General features: G+C 37.0%; 1 protein-coding gene across 4 annotated transcripts in view; it reads right to left on the bottom strand.

Moving 5' to 3' along the window:
* Positions 1-20,230, bottom strand: part of LOC124357956 (transcription factor SPT20 homolog) — a 48,146-nt gene that overhangs the window by 9,200 nt on the left and 18,716 nt on the right. For 3 of the 4 annotated variants that reach the window (XM_046810116.1, XM_046810119.1, XM_046810118.1), the window contains 5 exons: positions 19,551-19,747; positions 13,934-14,038; positions 12,128-12,209; positions 9,501-9,586; positions 1,878-2,019 (listed from right to left, as the gene is read on the bottom strand). In XM_046810116.1, coding sequence (XP_046666072.1) covers positions 1,878-2,019; positions 9,501-9,586; positions 12,128-12,209; positions 13,934-14,038; positions 19,551-19,747 — 612 coding nt within the window. The remainder of the gene's footprint in view (positions 1-1,877; positions 2,020-9,500; positions 9,587-12,127; positions 12,210-13,933; positions 14,039-19,550; positions 19,748-20,230) is intronic. The other variant, XM_046810117.1, reaches the window with a different exon arrangement.

The raw sequence follows: 20,230 nt of genomic DNA, 5'->3' as shown, positions 1-20,230 counted from the left end.
ATGTAATCTACAACAAAATGTAGTGTAATCTACAACAAAATGTAGTGTAATCTACAACAAAATGTAGTGTAATCTACAACAAAATGTAGTGTAATCTACAACAAAATGTAGTATAATCTACAACAAAATGTAGTATACTCTACAACAAAATGTAGTGTAACTACAACAAAATGTAGTGTAATCTACACAAGGAGGTGTTCTCATTGTCTCGTCCGTTGGGTGATAATGAGAATACCTGATGTTGAAACGGTGCAAAGAGTTCGTTTTGAGCTTCTTCGCCACCAACATTTTTTGGATCTCTTCAAACATGACTCCACATTCTATGAGTAAAATCTGTGACAGTGTGCATCATATTTCAGACGTTGCAAATAAGAAGAAGATGGAACTGGAGATAAACTCAACATTCACATTGAATCAACCCCTCCCACCATAGTTACGTAACATGTATAGCTGCAAGTCTAATATGGAGCAGGACACATTGTTCCAATTAATTAATATATCCCTTTTGGTCAATTACCAAAAGATTAAAATCTATATTGTTCATTCAATTGAAGCATTGTAACATGGCTTATTTTATTATATTGTACAACTGATAATGGGTTGGCATCAACTGATCTATTATGGAACTGAAGTTACTTTGATTGCTCTAAAAGTCTAATGAACAGTTATAGATTCACACTAAAATAAATAGTCATAGAGCCTATCTATTATAGACCACAATGTATTATAATTTAATCGTTTGGGTAAACATCTGTATTATAAGAAAGTAAGTGCGATTTGACTAGTTTTTCTAAAATTCTTTCATCAAAAGATTCTTGGTAAATCACTTAATTTAAATATATATTAAATACTTACCTTGAAAATCTCCTAGAAGAGCTGATAAAAAACAAAATCAATTTAGTAACACATCTCACACACTATTGGTATTTATGTACTGTATTTTTTATAATAATGAAAATACTTTTAGTGTTCAAATGAGCAAACTTTAAGCGAAACAGAACTAATGATGGCAAAAACTGATTAAAAAGACGTTTAATTGTAAATTAAATTTAAAAGGTTTAGTTTTTTTGTTTAGAAAGTACGTTTAAGTAGTGATACGTAAATCCAATTTTTAATGCTGTACCCTTATTGCAGTTTTGATCAGATAGTGTTGTTGTTTTAATGTTTCCAAATCACATGTTGGCCAATGGCTAATGGTTGACACCAAATATTCTGGCTTCCTATCAGAAGGCCAACATCAACTTTGTACTTATCACCATTTAAAATTTGGTTTCGGCAGAATTTACACTTTCAGTAGGGATGAGTCAATTCCAATACCTGGCACATTAATACTGAGTAGTATCGAGATATTGATGATTCTTGGTACCGCAGCAGCTCTTTTCACTTTTCACACTTGAAAAGTCACGATTTCACAATATCACAAATTGTGATGTGTCAGAGTTTAATCTGGAATTCTCTTAATTTTGTTCTATAAAAATATCTTGAAGTTAAAATGATGTTTAGCCTCTTTTAAAACAATTGTGAAATTTGAATTTGTTGATACTTTGACATTTTTACCTGCCACTCTTCCTTAAGGTTCAAATGAACAAAGTTCCACTGCACTTTCAGAAACGATATTATATTTTGTACCAGAACACCTTGTCTTGAAAAAATGGCAAGCAAATATTTGAAGTTTACATTAGTAAGCAAATTAGATTTTATACAAAATTTAAAACAAAAAGAACTAAATTTTAATTTGAAAGTAAACAGTTTATTATAATTTTTTATGGAATAAAATGAAATACTGATGCAACAGCTTGCACATTGAACACAAAGATAATTCCACACATTTACCCAACGTGGGAGCATATAAACAGAATACAAGACTGTAACTGTACCTGTATTGGCTGGAGTGACCTTGAGTGTGTGTCGCTGGTTGTTTATCACTGACCTAGCCTTGAGTGTGGGCTTGCTGGCTGTCGTAGCCACCACTGCCCTCGGCCTCTGGATTGTGCCCACCAGCTGTATTGACTGCCCACCCTGCAATTGAGTCATTCAATTGAGTGAAACAACAGACAACACTGACCTAGAGTGTGGGCTTGCTGGCTGTCGTAGCCACTACTGCCCTCGACCTCTGGATTGTGCCCACCAGCTGTATTGACTGCCCACCCTGCAATTGAGTCATTCAATTGAGTGAAACAACAGACAACACTGACCTAGCCTTGAGTGTGTTAATCTAAATCAGAAAATGTTTTGTTTTGTAAATGATACAAAATGTATTTAGAGTTTTTTTAAAGTTTGTTATTGACGATAGAAGGTTTGAAAGGATAACAGGATTTCAGCCATTTGCCATCGTTATTGGTTATAAAAGGTATAAAACAACGTTTCGAACATTGGAACCTATCCTCTTCGTCAGATGGGGGAGGTATTTAAATTCCAATCCTTGAAATGTTGTGTTGTACCTTTTATAATCTATAACAATGACAAATGTCCGAAAGCCTGTTATCCTTTTAAATGGAGTAATTCCATATTTAATAACCTAAGAATCTAACTTCAAATTTAAATTTAAACAATTGTATGCAACAATTAACCCATTGGTCTATTTTGACGTAACCATTTGAACATCGGGTGTATTTCGTCATTTTTACACGAGATAATGGAATAATTTTACTTTGCAGACTGGCAACACTGCAATAGAGGAAGGGGAAAATAAACACATGATTGCCTCAGTAACAGCTGACTCAAGTAAACAAACAGTGAGTGTGAAAAATGGTGGGACATAATTAGAAGTGAAATTTATAAATATATTGATAAACTGACTCTGACAAAGTTTATGATGAAGTGGGTTCTAATGACTCTGAGGAAGTTTGATTTAAGATTGATAGTGACTTAGAATTTAGAAATAGCGAATCTCCCTACAAAATATTTTAAACATTTTTGCAGAAAGTATAGAGTTAAAGTTGGCCATTTTAACCCTTACCGCGCGATGCACTCAAACGCTGAGTGAGGTTCACATGTTACTGAAACGCTGTGAACTCAGATGCTGAGTGCATTCAGTTTATTGGCTACAAATGACGTGTTGTTTACAACAAACGTGCTAGAACGAAGGGGAAGGTTGATTTATGGCCTGGGCAACCCAACACGTGGACACGGACCGTTCCTTGTCGACAGACAAAATATTATTTATTGTTTTTGTGTCTGGAGCTTCACGGCGACACTCCAGGCAGCGCGGTTGACTCAGGGTCTGCGTGCGTGTACTGCCAGCCGTCAGTCACTTGTATCTCGCTTTCAACTACGGATCGTTGCTTACTCGTTTTCTATTTTTATTCAGTTACAATATTATTTTAGTGTACAAAGACATTTTTATAGTAGTGTTTATTTGTAGTGTGATGTAGTTTATGTGTTATAATAATGGTTATTTAGTATCAGTTAGTTTTTATTAGTATTAGTGTTTCTTTTGTGAAAATATGGCGAATCCAGACGATCCGGAGTTTGATAGTTTTGTTGAGGGGATAATGGACACATCCTTTTCGAGTACTTTTTATCCAAATGAACCAGAAGATTTCGATATGGACGATGTGATTTTGCACAATATAACTAACAGTGACACAGACAGTGAAAGTGGTGTTCCAAATGAAGGATTACCAAGTACTAGTGGCGGTAATCAAAATAATGACGGATTACCAGGTATGTCAACTTTCATGAGGAACTATAGGCCTATTCCCACAAATGATAATGAATGGATAGATGTAACCAATTTCGATCAAGGACCTTCTACTACTATTCCGATTTATAGTGTAAATACTGGGCCTAACTTGCCCACCAGCTTTGATCATAAGACAAAACCAATGGACTATTTTGCTTTATTTTTTAATGATGACTTGTTAAAATACATTTGTGATGAGACTAACTATTTTGCTAATACAAAAAAAACACGTTTGTTGTCACCAAATTCTCGCCTACAAAAATGGACAGACATATCTGAAGTAGATTTGAAAGCTTTCTTAGGAGTTATCATCAACATGGGCCTTTTAACTATGTCTAATATAAATAATTATTTCTCTACTAAGTGGGTTAAGCGGATGCCATTTTTCAGCGATGTGTTTTCTAAGGACGAGTTTCTCAATATATTTTGGAACATCCATTTTAACCACAACGAAACGCAACTACCAAGAGATAAAGGGTTTCTTGTGAGACCTATTATTGATCATATAAAGAAAATGTGTCAATTGTTTTATAATCCAACTAATTCCGTAGCTATTGATGAAAGCACAGTTTCCTTCAAGGGAAATATTAGTTTCAAGGTTTATAACCCTCAGAAACCTGTAAAATTTGGAATGAAACTTTTTGTTGTCTCAGACTGTGATAACGGTTATGTTTATAATTTCATTCCATATTTTGGAAAAGAAACCTTGATTTCTGGTTCAAATCTATTGAAAACCACTCAAATTGTGAAAGTTCTCAGTGATTCTGTAATCTATAAAGATGTAACTAATCCCAAACGCGGTCTTCATGTATATACCGACCGCTACTATACAAGTCCGGAATTAGCCGCAGAGCTATTGAAAACTCATTGCCATCTCACGGGCACTGTAATGACGCATAGGGTTGGAATGCCACGTGGACTCAAAGAAAAATATAAAAAAATGAAAAAAGGTGATTTATTTTCGTACCGAAAAGGAGACACCTTAGTTGTGAGTTGGAAGGACAAGAGAGTTGTTACCATGCTCAGCACTAAGAGCAAAGGGAGCAAACACGATATGACAATTGTTCCAAGTAAATGGCCCAATCAACCTCCAATACCAAAACCTAATGTCGTCCTAGATTATACAAAGCACATGGGTGCTGTTGATAGAAGTGACCACTTCATATCCAATTACCAATTCATGCGCAAAACAAAGAAGTGGTATAGGAAAATATTTTTCTGGCTACTAGAAGTAGCAATTGTAAACTCTTATTTGTTGTATAAGAGTATACAAACTACACACGGCCGAAGACCAATGTCACATGAGGAATTCAGGGAGAGCCTTGTTGAAGATCTTGTGGCAGAGAAGGCAAGTCTACGGAGAGAGAAGAGACGACGGCGCGCGCCAGCTGGGCCCCTTCACGAGCGGTTAAGTGGGCGGCATTTCCCATCAAAGGCAGAAAAAAGGAGAAGGTGTGTTGTTTGTATGCAGAACGGACATAGACGTGACACACCATATTTCTGCAAAACATGCACATCAACCCCAGCACTTCATGTAGAAGACTGTTTTGAAGCATATCATACAAAAGAAAATTTTTAGGTAAAATTTTGATTTTTTTATTTACAAATATGTATATAATTTTGCTAATACAATATTATAATTAGAATTTTATTAATTTTTGTTTTATTTTAACATTACAGAACCTAAAACCAAACATAGCTTTTAAAATTTAAAATTTGTATTTTTTACATAAGTTTCAGCTTTTTGGGTACATTTAGCATTTGAGTGCATAGCGCGGTAAGGGTTAAGTTAAAGTTAAGATTATACTAAAAACATTACAATAAAAAAAATTACTTTATGTACACATAACATAAAATTAACACTAACTTGCCATCTTTAAATCAACATTGTGTTAAATGGTTAAAATGGAACAAAAATTAATTTTAAGTAAAATATTTATATTTTGAAATTAACAACAAATTAATACAATTGCCAAAATGTAAACGAACTTGACATTTTTGAGTTAACATCATCTTTATGCTTAGACATTATAGTAAAAGATAATGTTATCAAAATTATTTTGTAACACAAAATTTGTAATTAACATAAACATAAATTAACATTGACTTGCTATTTTTAATTTCTAATTTTGCTTATGATTATTTGTTGTTTTTATTACAATAATAATTAAAAAAAATGTTTATACTGTAATTAACACAAGTAACATTAATCCAAAAAGTAAACAGTTTAAATTATTTTAAATCTGGTTCCGCCAGGTCCCGGACCTATATCTCTCACTTGTGGGGAAGCATATGTATCTGATTTGTAATATAGAATCCAAGAACAATGTCTAGCGCTCTCACAGTAAAAAACAGTTGATTGGTGCCAACTATCGCTTGTAGTTGCTTTTTCATTTCAAACTTTGTATAGTAAAAATGGGTAACAATTGTCTTTTTCGTATTATTTTAAAATGTGGCATCTTATAGTATGTGTCAATATTTCTGAAAAATTTTTACAAAACTTAATCAGATAAAATACTTTACAAAAAGTAAAAAAACACACACACACAGTGTTTTTTAAGAATTGACAGCCCAACTCAATTAATTGAAAAGTTACATAGCATAAAGGACACAAACAAGGAAAAAACTAAACAAACAGAAAGTATTACGCCTCTCAAGTGAATGCACTAATGCATGCACAAACACTCATGTTTTTAATTCTAAATTTTAAAGTGTTTTCTAAAAATAGTTTATACTGAAAATTAAAAAAGCTACAATAAATATAAACAAAATTTTTTGTTTTATATAAAGATGTAATTAGCTAGTTAACAAATAATTACAACTTACTTTTTCAACATCAATAGCACATGTTTGTTAGGCATATTTATATAACTGGAATTAAGTGGTTTTAGAATAATTAAAGACTTTTACAAAAATAGTATTTTGGTTTAAATTTGTAAATTATTAATAATGTGCTACTCATAAATAAAATTTTAAAAATTACTGATATTCAGACTACAAGTGTAGATCCAGTAGAGTGGTTGACAAGTCAGGTCTTACTGTGGCAGGTTGCTGCAATGTGTGTGCAGGTTCGTGCAAGTCAGTGTGCTTGCTGTTTAACAGCTGATTGGACTCAGTTCATGTCAACTGCAGATAAGTCTACACTACCACCCTATTGTCACTGAGCTGGGAGACTCTTGCTTATCTTATCTTATCCAATAATAGACATAATATAAATGTATTAATAATTACATGCTTAAATTTAATGTTGAATATTAAATGCTTGCCAAGGGCTCTTACATTGGCTTTCTGTAATAAAACTAAATTGGTGGAAAAAATTCCAAGGTAATAAAATAAAATGTAACATTTTAAACATCAGCTATTTAAAGACAGTGCATTATGTCCATATTGAGAAAATAATAAAATAAAATTTTAGAAAAGAAAAATGAAGTACGAACAATTGTGTTTTGCTCCGAAAGAAATTTACGTGAATTTAAAAGTAACTTGACAAATAATAAGTTATTACAAACAAACAAATCTGTTTGTAAACAATATGTGTACAGAAATTGTTGACATAACATATGTAGCTAACAGGCCTGTTGTTTTGGTGGAAACAAGTGTTAATGTAAAGGGAAACAGATCTTGATAACTGATTGTCTGTATGTTTTCAGCAATTATTGGGGTAAACGATTTTGTAATTAAAAAATATTTTGATTCAATAACGTCAAAAGTTGTAAGTGATGTTTTGCTGATAAATCCACAGTAGTATAACTGGCTGTAAAACTTTAAAAAAACTTCAGCAACACTTCAACCTCTGAAGTTTAACAAGAGAGCATATATGTTTTGATGTTATCAATGTTTGATTGTGGAGAGGGTTTAGCCATTCGTTTTTGTATGATAACTAAACATATTTATGTACATGGGCTCCATTAGGGCTAGTAACTTTCATGCACAGGAAGTTATAAATAAACTTGTCCCTTACCTTAGGGTAGAGGGTAAAATAACAAAATGTTTTAAGTAACAAGAAAATACGAGGGGGTACCCAAAAAAAACCGGAATTATTTTATAAAAATTATATATTATCAAATTTTTTACAATACGACCTTATCTCCTTCAAAATAATCTCCATTACAACTAATACACTTGTCCCAACGGTAGTTCCATTGATCAAAACATTTTTTGTAGTCATCTTTAGAAATGGCTGCAAGCTCGAGCTTCGTTTTTTTCTTAACCTCTTCAACGCTGTCAAATCGTTGACCTTTCAAGCCTCTTTTCATGTGTGGAAATAAAAAAAAAGTCGCATGGAGCGAGGTCGGAGAGTAAGGTGCGTGGGGCAGCGGAACCATGCCGTTTTTGGCTAAAAACTGCCTAACTGAGATGGCTGTGTGTGCCGGTGCGTTGTCGTGGTGGAAGAACCAGTCTCCAGTCTGCCACAAATCGGGTCTTTTCTGGCGAACACTGTTGCGCAATCTTCTTAAAATCTCCAAATAAAATGTTTGGTTGACAGTCTGACCTGGAGGACAAACTCAGAATGAACAATGCCTTTAGCATCAAAAAAGCAAATCAACAGGGTTTTGATGTTTGATTTGACTTGCCGACATTTTTTTGGACGAGGTGAAGATGGCGACTTCCATTGGCTTGACTGTTGCTTCGTTTCTGGGTCATAACCATAGCACCATGACTCATCACCAGTAATTACCTTTTCCAGAAAATCGGGATCATTTTCGAGATGTTCTTTCAGAAGACGGCAAGTTTCAACTCGATGTGCCTTTTGATGGTCAGTCAGAAGTCGAGGAACAAATTTGGCAGCAACCCTTTTCAGTCCTAAATCTCCTGTTAAAATTCACTGAACCGAGCTCCAAGTTAACCCACTACTCTCTGATAGTTCCTCAATTGTCTGTCGACGGTCGGTGAGCACAAGTTCACAAATTTTCTCAACATTTTCGTCCGTTCGAGAGGTTGATGGACGTCCAGAATGAGGTTTGTCTTCAATCGACATGTCGCCATTTTTAAATCGAGCGAACCACTCGTAGACCTGAGTTTTCCCCATAGCATCATCTTTGTAAGCTGTATTCAACATTAAAATAGTTTCTGCAGCATTTTTACCAAGTAAAAAACAAAATTTCACAGCTGCACGTTGTTCACTTAAACTTGCCATGACAAAAAACGAAACAAGAACAAAACAGGGTTAGCGAAAACAGTCACTACGAACGAACAGAATGCACTAGGACAACGGAACTGGGGTCACTGAGCTCACAATGGGTTGCGCGACACACGCCTAGCGGCAGGAATGTGTACTACACGCTGCCAGCTGCCAGCAATACAATTCCGGTTTTTTTTGGGTACCCCCTCGTAGAGTATGTACTGTGAAAAACTTATTTTGTTTGTAACTTTATATATGACATCTTAACATTGCCCCTTTTAGGATGATAAGTATTTTTTTTTAATTATATCTCGTACATACTTTTGAAGTGACTACTTTCTTTTGAAGGCTTACTGAGGTGAAAAAAGGTGAAATTAAGTTTTGTTTTTAATAAGTTGTAAAGAGATATTCGCTGAAATTAAAAATATAGCTTGGGTTTTGGATTGTAAAATAAGTGTAAATAATAGATAATTTTTCTGTAGATCTGGTGCTTTTTATACTGTGTGCTTCAAATCAAATTGCTTCCCTTCTAATGTGATGCAATAGAAGACTAATAAAGCACATGCTTAGTACACAACAATATTCAAATTCCTAGTTGAAAATTAATAAGGAAATTAATAGGAAAAATACAAAACGGCATATATTACTTAAGAAATAAGAATTAAGAACCAGTGGTAGAACAATGAGACTTACAATATTACACGTGGTAGGGGTGCTGGAAGTGCGTAGAGTCTGGGCGGTGGTTTGACTCTTGCCTGAGGTCAGCAACTGTGCTGTCACTGTAACAGATTGAATAATTGTGTAAAATACTTACGATAGGCTAAAAAGTAAAGTACACAAGCTTGCAGAATGTAAAAAAAAATAAAATAGCAATATTCGTAAAGTCACATTCTTGCTCCTTAAAACACACACACGCACTTTTTTGATATCACTACATATTTTCTGGTTGACATTGTATCTAATTGTTTATTTATGCATTGAAGTTGTAAAATGGTTAATCCGTTGGAAATAATAAAAAAAAGATCAGGAAAATGTAAATTAATGAACAATTCTCAAGTTTTAAAATCATCTATTCATGGTCATTGTTACACATTTCGTAGTCGACTAACACATTTCTCCCAATGTATACAAAGTTTTTCATTCTGTCCCTGAAAAATTCTTCATTTTTCTTGAGAGCTGCTTTCATTTCATCATGCACAGTGTAATGTAATTCTCGAGGTCTATCTTGAATCTTCGTTACTGATTAATGTAAGTTACATTCAATGGTCTTGGAACTAAACTCTTGGTGGATTAATAGCCTAATTGGCATGCGTATTAATTTTGTCTCTCAAGAACTTCGTAGCTGACCATATTACCGCCGAGTAACATCTCACGCGCCTTGTTCGTAAGTAAAATTTATATTTTCGTATTATAAATTAGCCCTTTCATGCAAGACATCTATTTTGAATGTAATTATTATAAAGTTGTAAATATTAAAGAAACTTACCTTTTTTTTCTAGAGGGAAAAGGACAGTTTGTCCCTGCGCTTAGTCCTAAAAAGACCTTAGCGCCTCCCTTACTTTAATTTTGTGTCCTCAAAGTCCGAGGCTTTTACAAGTAAGTAACTTACCTTGTTTGATATTTTATTTGGCAGATTAATATTAATAACAGTGTGGCGATGTCCTTCTGACGAGACCACGTTGTCATGAATCTTAAGTTGTCTTGATAAATGGCTAATACCGTCATCATCTTGTTTTAGGCGAATTCAACAGAGTCTCTGATTTTAACTTTGAGTCTCTGAGTACAACTTTGAGTGCTTTTAAACTTAATCAACTAATCTTCATTTTTTCCGACTACAGCTCCAATAGCCAAGGTGTTGACACCAGCACTTGTGAGTCGACGTGAAGGGAAGTCAATTTTAAAGTTTTACAATTATTAAGTTCCCATAGAACATTGGAACCATTAGGCCCATCCCTATGATATCATTTAGTTCATTATCACTTTATTTGGCAGCAATACGGCAATACATTATTTATTTTTAACATCTAGAAGTGGTGCTTTTATGTTTATTTGGCATCTGCATAGGAGTATATAGATGACGTAATTCTTTTAAGTGGCAAGTTTAATACAAGTCCCAGAACTGACCAATGGAGCTCTAAACATGGTGGGAAACCAGTGTGATGGGATGGGCTTTAGTGTCAAGTCCACCAAGGCTGCCGTGGTCACCTTTATAAGAAGGTGTCAGTTGGAGGGTGCTGGTCTATTCTTGCTGAAAGGCTCTTCCATCGAGTTAAAGTCTGAAGTCAAGTACCTAGGCGTCATCCTTGATAGGGGTCTGAACTGGGTAGTCCATCTGGAAAGGATTGTCACCATAAGGAAATGGACCTTGATGCTATGCAAACATGTGATAGGTGTCTTTAGGAATGAAGGCATCTGTATTGGCTTTATCTATCCGTGATTAGACCTGTAATAACGTTTGGGGGTGTTGTCTAGTGGCAAAAAACGAATTAGCAGTGTAAATTGTAAAATTAGCAGCCTGACTCAGGGGGATGCTTTACACAATATCTCTGACCAGATGCCTCCAAGAATTTCCTACGACAAACCCTTCAAGGTTGTGATACCTTCTATTGTTTCAAGTAATTTCTTCCCTAAGCAGAATCAACAATGTGACTGTTCGTTGGGTTCCTGGTTATGAGGGGGTCTTTTGGGAACAGCTGATGCGGTCTCCAATTTGGGCTTGATGAACAACATGACAGGGCCTCATCCGTTCTTGGTATTTCTAGGTGTAAATCCTTTAGGGCTGTTTCGAAATGGGTTCACACAGAACATGAGAGAAGGTGGAGACTGCATTCGGGTCTGAGGATGAGTAGTTTAGTCCAGAAGTTACCTTTTCCCAGAGTGGCGCCTGAACTTCTCTTCTTAGGTAGTGGGTCTAATTACAGGACATGGTCACCTGGAAAGCATCTTCACAGAGTCAGCATTTTCCGGAGGGATCTGCTCTGTCGATAGTGTGTCAGACACAAGGAAACTGCTGAACACATGCTCTCTGATTCTCCTGCAATAGCAAAGGAGCAGTACGCCATCTTTGATAGTCTGGTGGTGAATTTCCCCAAAAGGACTAACCAGTTTTTCCAGTGGTTTGTAGGACAGCTGAAATTGTAAACTGGCTAGCCTCATAATATGCTTCCGGGCTATGCACTGGGCCTTAGAGACTTAAGTGCATGGCAATAGGCCACCTCTAAGTAGGAAAAGAAGTATTGTTTCCCTTTATTGTTAACTCTAACTAAGAATCATATGGCCTTAAATATGCTAACAGTAATAAATAATTTGTTGATCTTTACCAGGGGTGGAGTTGGTGAACACGAGAGTGGCTGTGGGGGAGTTCCCACTGACTGAGACACCAGCCAGGTTGTTAGAGGTCATCTGTAACATACATAAACATGAGAAAAGGGAGCCATAAGAGAACGTCATCTGACTGGGAGTTCCCACTGACTAAGACACCGGCCAGGTTGTTAGAGGACATCTGTAACACACAAACGTGAGGAAAGGGAGCCTTAAGAGAACGTCATCTGACTGGGAGTTCCCACTGACTTGAGACACCAGCCAGGTTGTTAGAGGCCATCTGTAACACACATAAACATGAGGAAGGGGAGCCTTAAGAGATCATCATCTGACTGGGAGTTCCCACTGACTGAGACACCAGCCAGGTTGTTAGAGGCCACCTGTAACACACATAAACATGAGGAAAGGGAGCCTTAAGAGATCATCATCTGACTGGGAGTTCCCACTGACTGAGACACCAGCCAGGTTGTTAGAGGCCATCTGTAACACACATAAACATGAGGAAAGGGAGCCTTAAGAGATCATCATCTGACTGGGAGTTCCCACTAACTGAGACACCGGCTAGGTTGTTAGAGGACATCTGTAACACACAAACATGAGGAAGGGGAACCTTAAGAGATCATCATCTGACTGGGAGTTCCCACTGACTGAGACACCAGCCAGGTTGTTAGAGGCCATCTGTAACACACATAAACACGAGGAAAGGGAGCCTTAAGAGAACGTCATCTGACTGGGAGTTCCCACTAACTGAGACACCAGCCAGGTTGTTAGAGGCCATCTGTAACATACTTATACATGAGGAAAGCAAAATTTGTTTTCTGCGTTGTCAATACTGAAGCTACTCTGCAGCATCAGTTGTTAAACCAGCTATGAATCTGAAATCTTCTGTACTAAAAAGTTATATTTTGTAGCATTTTGGAAAAATGTTAAAGGTTTGGCCATTTTAAAACAATGGACTTTGGTAATGATGAATTTTTTATTCTGACAAATTAATACCGATTTTTTGTACCTTATGTTTGTGATAACTCATATTTTATTATTACAGGATATTTTAGATAAACAGGAGGGGTCTTATATCCTAATAATTAACATGATTATGAAAGATTTACAATAAAAAATATTTTGAAAGTTTTTGTGTACAAATTATTATTTATAACCAAATCTGTATTGTTAATTGTGTATGCAGAGTCCCTGACAAAAGGAATCATGATTTGTTTTATCCACAATTAGAATTATTGCTAAATGAAATAATGAAAAGTACAAAGTACTCTCTGGAGACATCACTTTAGGAGGAGATTTGACTCTAAACACATTGTTAAAAGATCTGAATGGTGTGAAAAATTACTTGACATAGTAAACTCTAATGGTCTGTTACCCAGCTTTAATGAATGAACAAAGATAGGAGAACAAAATTACAGTCTTGCATCACCACTTCACAAGCTTTTCAAGTAAGCAATAAAAAATAACGGATTTCAGTCTGTCAGAGGATTTCTGTTTCTATTAGAAAAGAGGATGTAAACATCAAAACTTATATAAAAATGACCACAGTAACATAACAACCTTAATCATTCTTTTAGATCAGAAACAAAAAAATTATAGATCTGTGATTATAGAGTCAATCAAAAAATAAAAGAACAAAAACATAATATTAAATATATATATTTTTTAAACCAAATCGGCCAAGCTTGTAAAACTATTAAAGACAAAAATGTTTGATTGTTAAATAACAATGTTGGCAATGTTATTATCTAATAGATCATCATTCACAAGTAGTAACAAAATGTAATGAATGTGCGATAACTTACAATACTCACAGGCAACGAGGCAGTGACGGGCAGAGAGGTGACGATGTGAGGCGATGAGTTGTTGAGGGACATGGATATCGGGACAGCCAGCCCTGGTATGGATACCTGCACAATACAGATTTGTAACAATCAGCAACAATAATATACTAAATATATACGTAACCTAATTTCGATGCACCACAGCTTTCTTGATAGATTGAGTTTATTTTTTGGATTGATGGTATATTAGAGGTAGAATTTGGGTTTTCTTTCAATATTGTTAAACTTATCCAAAAACTTATGTGTTGTTCATGATCTGAGATATTTACTCTAAAAATATTCCCTAACTGAAATTATAAAATTTAGTTTAATAATTTACAAGTCACTATCATTCGATACAGAATTACTTACAGAATTTTGTCGGTATTTTCACACTTTTCGGATCCAACTACAATATTAAAGGACAGTGAGATCAACTTTTAGAGTGAAAGAAAACCCAAACTCATATTTATTTTATTTTTAATCTAATCCTCTGTTAAAGACCAATCTACCATCTAAACAGCAATCATGTCAGAGAAGCTCATGTTCAACAACATGGTGAAAACAGATTAACAAAGATAATTCCTGTAATTAACAAATCCTCAGTCAAAAAGTTAATTACACAATAATACGAGTATTCCCTGCAAGTAATGTTCCTTTGGAGAAAAGTTTTACTTCAATTAGTTGCTCAGAAAACTCTTCCTATATTAGAGAAATACTATTTTCAGATCATATTAACACTGTATCCAGACCCTGAAAATAAAAGTGGACCGGGACTGCTGTGCCAGCTTCCTTGAGTCAGGACGGCAGCTAAAGCTAGCTTGGGCCGGGACTACATCACCAGCTAGCTTAGGCCAGAACTGCATCACCAGCTAGCTTGGGCCGTGACTGCATCACCAGCTAGCTTGGGCCGGGACAGCATCACCAGCTAGCTCGGACCAGGACTGCGGCATCAGCTAGCTTGGACCAGAACTACAGCACCAGGTAGCTTGTGCCCATGACTCCATTGCCAGCTAGCCTGGACTAGGACTCCAGTGCCAGCTAGCTTTGACCGGATCTACAGCACCAGGTAGCTTGTGCCAGGACTCCAGTGCAAGCTAGCTTATCCCGGGGCTACATCAGCTAGCTTGGGCAGGAACTGCAGCACCAGCTAGCTTGGGCCAGGACTCCATTGCAAACTAGCTTGGACTAGGACACTGGTGCCAGCTAGCATGGACCGGATCTACAGCACCTGCAAGCTTGGTCCATGACTAGTGTCAGCTAAATTGGGCCTGAGCTGCAGCGTTATGAAATTTGGGCCAGGACTGCAGCACCAGCTAGCTTAGACTAGTACTCTGTTGCCAGCTAGCTTGGGCCAGGACTTCAGTGCATGCTAGCTTGGGCCAGGACTGCAGCACCAGCTAGCTTGGGCCAGGACTCCAGTGCCAGCTAGCTTGGACCGGATCTGCAGCACCAGCTACCTTGGACCATGACTCCATTGCCAGCTAGCCTGGACTAGGACTCCGGTGCCAGCTAGCTTGGACTGGATCTGCAGCACCAGCTAGCTTGTGCCAGGACACCAGTACAAGCTAGCTTAGGCCGGGAATCTAGTGCCAGCTAGCTTGGGCCAGGACTCCAGTGCCAGAAAGCTTGGACCGGATCTGCAGCACCAGCTAGCTTGGACCAGGAATCCAGTGCCAGCTAGCTTGGGCCGGAACTGTAACACCAGCAAGCTCGGGCCAGCGCTGCAGCACCAGCTAGCTTGGGCCAGGACTCCTGTGTTACGTAGCGTGGGCCGGGACTGTAACACCAGCAAGCTTGGGCCAGCGCTGCAGCACCAGCTAGCTTGTACCAGGACTCCAGTGTCAGCTAGCTTGGACCGGATCTGTAGCACCATCTAGCTTAGGACAGGACTCCAGTGCAAGCTAGCTTAGGCCGGGACTTCAGTGTCAGGTACCTTGTGCCGGGACTTTAGTGTCAGGTACCTTGTGCCGGGACTGCAGCACCAGCAAGCTTGGGCCGGAGGTGCAGCACCAGCTAGCTTGGACCAGGACTACAGCGCCAGCTAGCTTGGACTTTATTATTTTCAGACTCAAAGGTTTTGTGTTGGTTTATTGTCTAAATTCATATAGCTTGATTCTGGGATCAGTGGATTATGTTTTAATAAAGAAATGTGTATATTTTTCTTTGCACTACAAGTGCAGCTGATCGCAGCCACCATCAGTCTGTTTCGTAGTTTATGTATAACATTATGGTTGTGAGTCAGTGATGTTTACTATGTTTTTATACAAATCTACAGAACTGAAGGAAATGTTATTATAAACGCACTGTTGTATGGTGTGAATGGACTAACAAGCTACATTACATTTGTATATAATATTCAAGTCCATATAATAATTTTATTTTTTAAATAAAATAATGTATATATCCAGGTTTAAAAAGCTTACACTCTTGCCTTTAAATTATTATGTAATTATATACTTTTTAAAATAACATAGATTTATTTATTATGAAAGAAGCTCTAGGGAGCCACACCAATACAAGTGTTAAGGGGATTTCCTACTGAAACTAGTGATTTTCTTTAAAACATGTTTAATGATTATAATATACAGGGTGTCCAAAAAGTCCCGGGTCAGTTAAATATTTTTCAAAATATTTAAAATAGAGCTACACAACCTTACACAAAGTTACTGGACATAAAAATCTATTTGTTCACATATTCAGTAATCCGCTACTTCCTCAGGGGGGCGGCCCGCTAGGAGTCAGAAGAAAATCTTAAATGTAAGCATAGGTTGATATGCATATCAAATAAAAGGTCTTTATTAGTAGAGTACAGAGCCGCAAACCCGACCCCAAACGGATAACCGAGTCGAAAATTACAGCCGTTCAAAGATGGCTTGAGTTTGCAACTTAGGTTAATGTAAAAATAAACTGAGCTTTTTGATTTTAACCTTACTAACCCAAAACTGTTTACAATTAATTTTTGTTGTAGAATAATAAGTTTCGTTATTTCTGAGAGGGATCGGAGTTTTGGGTTAGTAAGGTTAAAATCAAAAAGCTCAGTTTATTTTTTACATTAACCTAAGTTGCAAACTCAAGCCATCTTTGAACGGCTGTCATTTTTGACTCGGTTATCCATTTGAGGTCGGGTTTGCGGCTCTGTACTCTACTAATAAAGACCTTTTATTTGATATGCATATCAACCTATGCTTACATTTAAGATTTTCTTCTGACTCCTGGCGGGCCGCCCCCCTGAAGAAGTAGCGGATCACTGAATATGTGATAAAATAGATTTTTATGTCCAGTAACTTTGTGTAAGGTTTTGTATCTCTATTTTAAATATTTAAAAAAATATTTAACCGACCCGGGAATTTTTGGACCCAAACTCTAGCCATCTTTGAACGGCTGCCATTTTTGACTCGGTTATCTGTTTGAGGTCGGGTTTGCGGCTCTGTACTCTACTAATAAAGACCTTTTATTTGATATGCATATCAACCTATGCTTACATTTAAGATTTTCTTCTGACTCCTAGCGGGCCGCCCCCCTGAGGAAGTAGCGGATCACTGAATATGTGATAAAATAGATTTTTATGTCCAGTAACTTTGTGTAAGGTTTTGTAGCTCTATTTTAAATATTTTGAAAAATATTTAACCGACCCGGGACTTTTTGGACACCCTGTATATATAATTTTTTGCGATTCAATGTTTATTGAAATTAAATAAGGCAATTGCCATTTATATAATTTAATGTAAATAAAAGTCGTTTGACAGGTATTTGGTCTTCCGATCATATGTAAGTTTGCTTATTTAAACGCATATGTGACAGATACGGCCAAATACAAAATAATTGAATTGGAAAAAGTGAGCGCTCTGTGGTGTAATGGTAGCACATTCACCCGGCAAGTGAGAGATCTGGGTTCGACTCCCGGCGGAGCAAGTGGGAGCAAGTACTTTTTGCGATTCAATGCCAATTTGCTACTGTTATAGTTTTAAAATATATATATATATATTTACTTCCTTTTTGAAATTTTAGAGTTGTGTTTTTAGAAAAATACATGGAATTTTGAACGTCTTTAACTTTGTAACTAATGAACCAATATTATTGTTTATTATCTCATTTTGAAGAACATGACAAGTACTAAGTTTTTGTGCATGCTCAAGTTTATTTCTCAAACAGTTTTAAATTTATGGCTTTACAAAAACATTTTTAAACATATTTCAGAAATATTATTTTTATTTTTTGTATATAAACTTATGTTTAACATATAAAAATATTAACCCATTGCGGATCGTGAAAACGGCGCGCGCGCGCGGGCCTTAGAGTACGAATTAATCCGTATTACAACGCAGCACCCGCAGTGTTTACACGCCTACCTGCCTGCTTAGCGCGCTCGGTAATTATACATGTTTTGTTTGCAATTTTAGTTTTTTTTTACAATTTTATTACTGAACTTTTTACGGTGTTTACCTACAGAAGCAGCAGCAGGTGGAGTAGGTGAGTTGGACTCTTCCCTCAGGACCGGATCCGGAGCGGTTGAAGGGCCAGGTTGAGGTTCATAAATATCCTCGGAAGCACTACTTTGAGCGTTTTTATTGATATTGAAATGATGTTGAAATAGAGTTTCCACATCCGGTGGTGTCCCAGGAACAATGTCTGAAATAGTCTGAACATCTGAATCATGGTCACTAGCCTGCTCGTCACTGTCAACATTAGTATCCGCGTAATTATGAAAACGTGGACAAATACGCGTGATAGAACCGTCTTCATCCTCAATAACACTATCGATATCACTTTCATCACTTCCACTTTCTAATAATAGTCTATCTAATTCAGATGATCGTAAATTGTCACCCATTTTATTTACGTACACGCACACAAGGCAAAGGAAAATCGAACGCCACAACTGTACGCCTCAGACAAACAATTTGTCGCAAATAATAACGTTATTGACCGATAACTAGGGGAGTATTTGTGGACGAGTACCAGAGATAAGATAGGAAGCCAGTCCAGGAAAACAGACTATAAATATCCCCGAGGCTTATAACAGCGATAAGCGTTCAAAACAAATGAGTCATCCGTACCACGTCATCCGCGTGAGGGTCACGTCATTATGCTTTTGGTCCACGCCTCGCTCCGCATCACCCTCACGTCGTTGATCCGCAATGGGTTAATGCACAAAAAGTTTTACAACATTATAAATAATATGTAGTCAAAGTTTCACTGCTTTAGCTTTAATAGTTAAAAAGTTATGAGCTTTTGTGTGAAAAATATAAAAATTTAAAATCTGCGGGAATCAGCGTTTGAAGATTACACAAGCTATTTAGTAGCTATAGATGAAAGTAACTTACCATACTGGTACTTGTAGTAGGTGAATGGTATATTTATATTTTGAAGACATATGTAGGCCTAATAAAACACTAACAAGTGACACAAACAACCTAAAAAAAGGATGGCTGTAGTCTGGTTCTGGCACTGGCTGAATAGACCAAAAGTAGGTGTGCATGCTCCTCTTCAAATATGTTTTTTTCAAACCATAAACTTTAAATACCAAGCTGATTATAAAATACATGTTACTTTTTAACCATTGTTTGATTTGGTCTGCTCAGATTGTTTGTCTGACCTGAACGTTCTGCAGGCCGGGGATGGAGGCCAGGGCTCCTTGCACACTGGCCAGGTTGAGGTTGATGGCGGTGGGTGAGGGGGCAGGAGGAGGCTTTGGACTAGACGAGGGGTATGAGGGGGGTGTGGACAGTCGCTCTAGCAATGCAGAGTTGGAACTGCTGGCTCCCGGCACGGGGTTGTCGGCAGACGGCGTCCCTGTAACATTATACAGTCACAGTCACAAGTCATGTACACTTGCCTATTATGCAGGTTGAGGTTGTTGACTCTGGGATGAGCTGATGCATGAGATTTGGGGTTATATTACAGGTACAGTACAAGTGCAGAATGGACTCACTTTCCTCAGAGGTTGAGTTGTTTCCTCCACCATTTCAGCAGACGGTATCCCTCAACCCCCATTTCGTAACCTTCCATTTGTGTCTTATTGAAGACTATGAGGAGAGCTCTAAAATCTAGTAAATTGAGAGAGTTGAAGGGAAAAGTGTCCAATGCTTGCAAAGATTACTTCAATCTGATTGTATCTGAAGGACAAAGTATTTTAATTACCAGAAAGACAAATGCCATATTCATAACATATTAGGATGAAGTGTGAGACATTGCAGAGGACTGGTAAACTAAAGCAACATTCACAATCAGTCCTGGTATAATGTGACAGTTGGAATTAAAATAATTCCTAGCCTT

The sequence above is a fragment of the Homalodisca vitripennis genome, chromosome 3 (genome assembly GCF_021130785.1).
Source record: "Homalodisca vitripennis isolate AUS2020 chromosome 3, UT_GWSS_2.1, whole genome shotgun sequence".
NCBI classification, from domain to species: Eukaryota; Metazoa; Arthropoda; class Insecta; order Hemiptera; family Cicadellidae; genus Homalodisca; species Homalodisca vitripennis.
The sequence above is the reverse complement of the archived record's forward strand: the minus strand, read 5'-3'. Positions and strand labels throughout refer to the sequence as shown.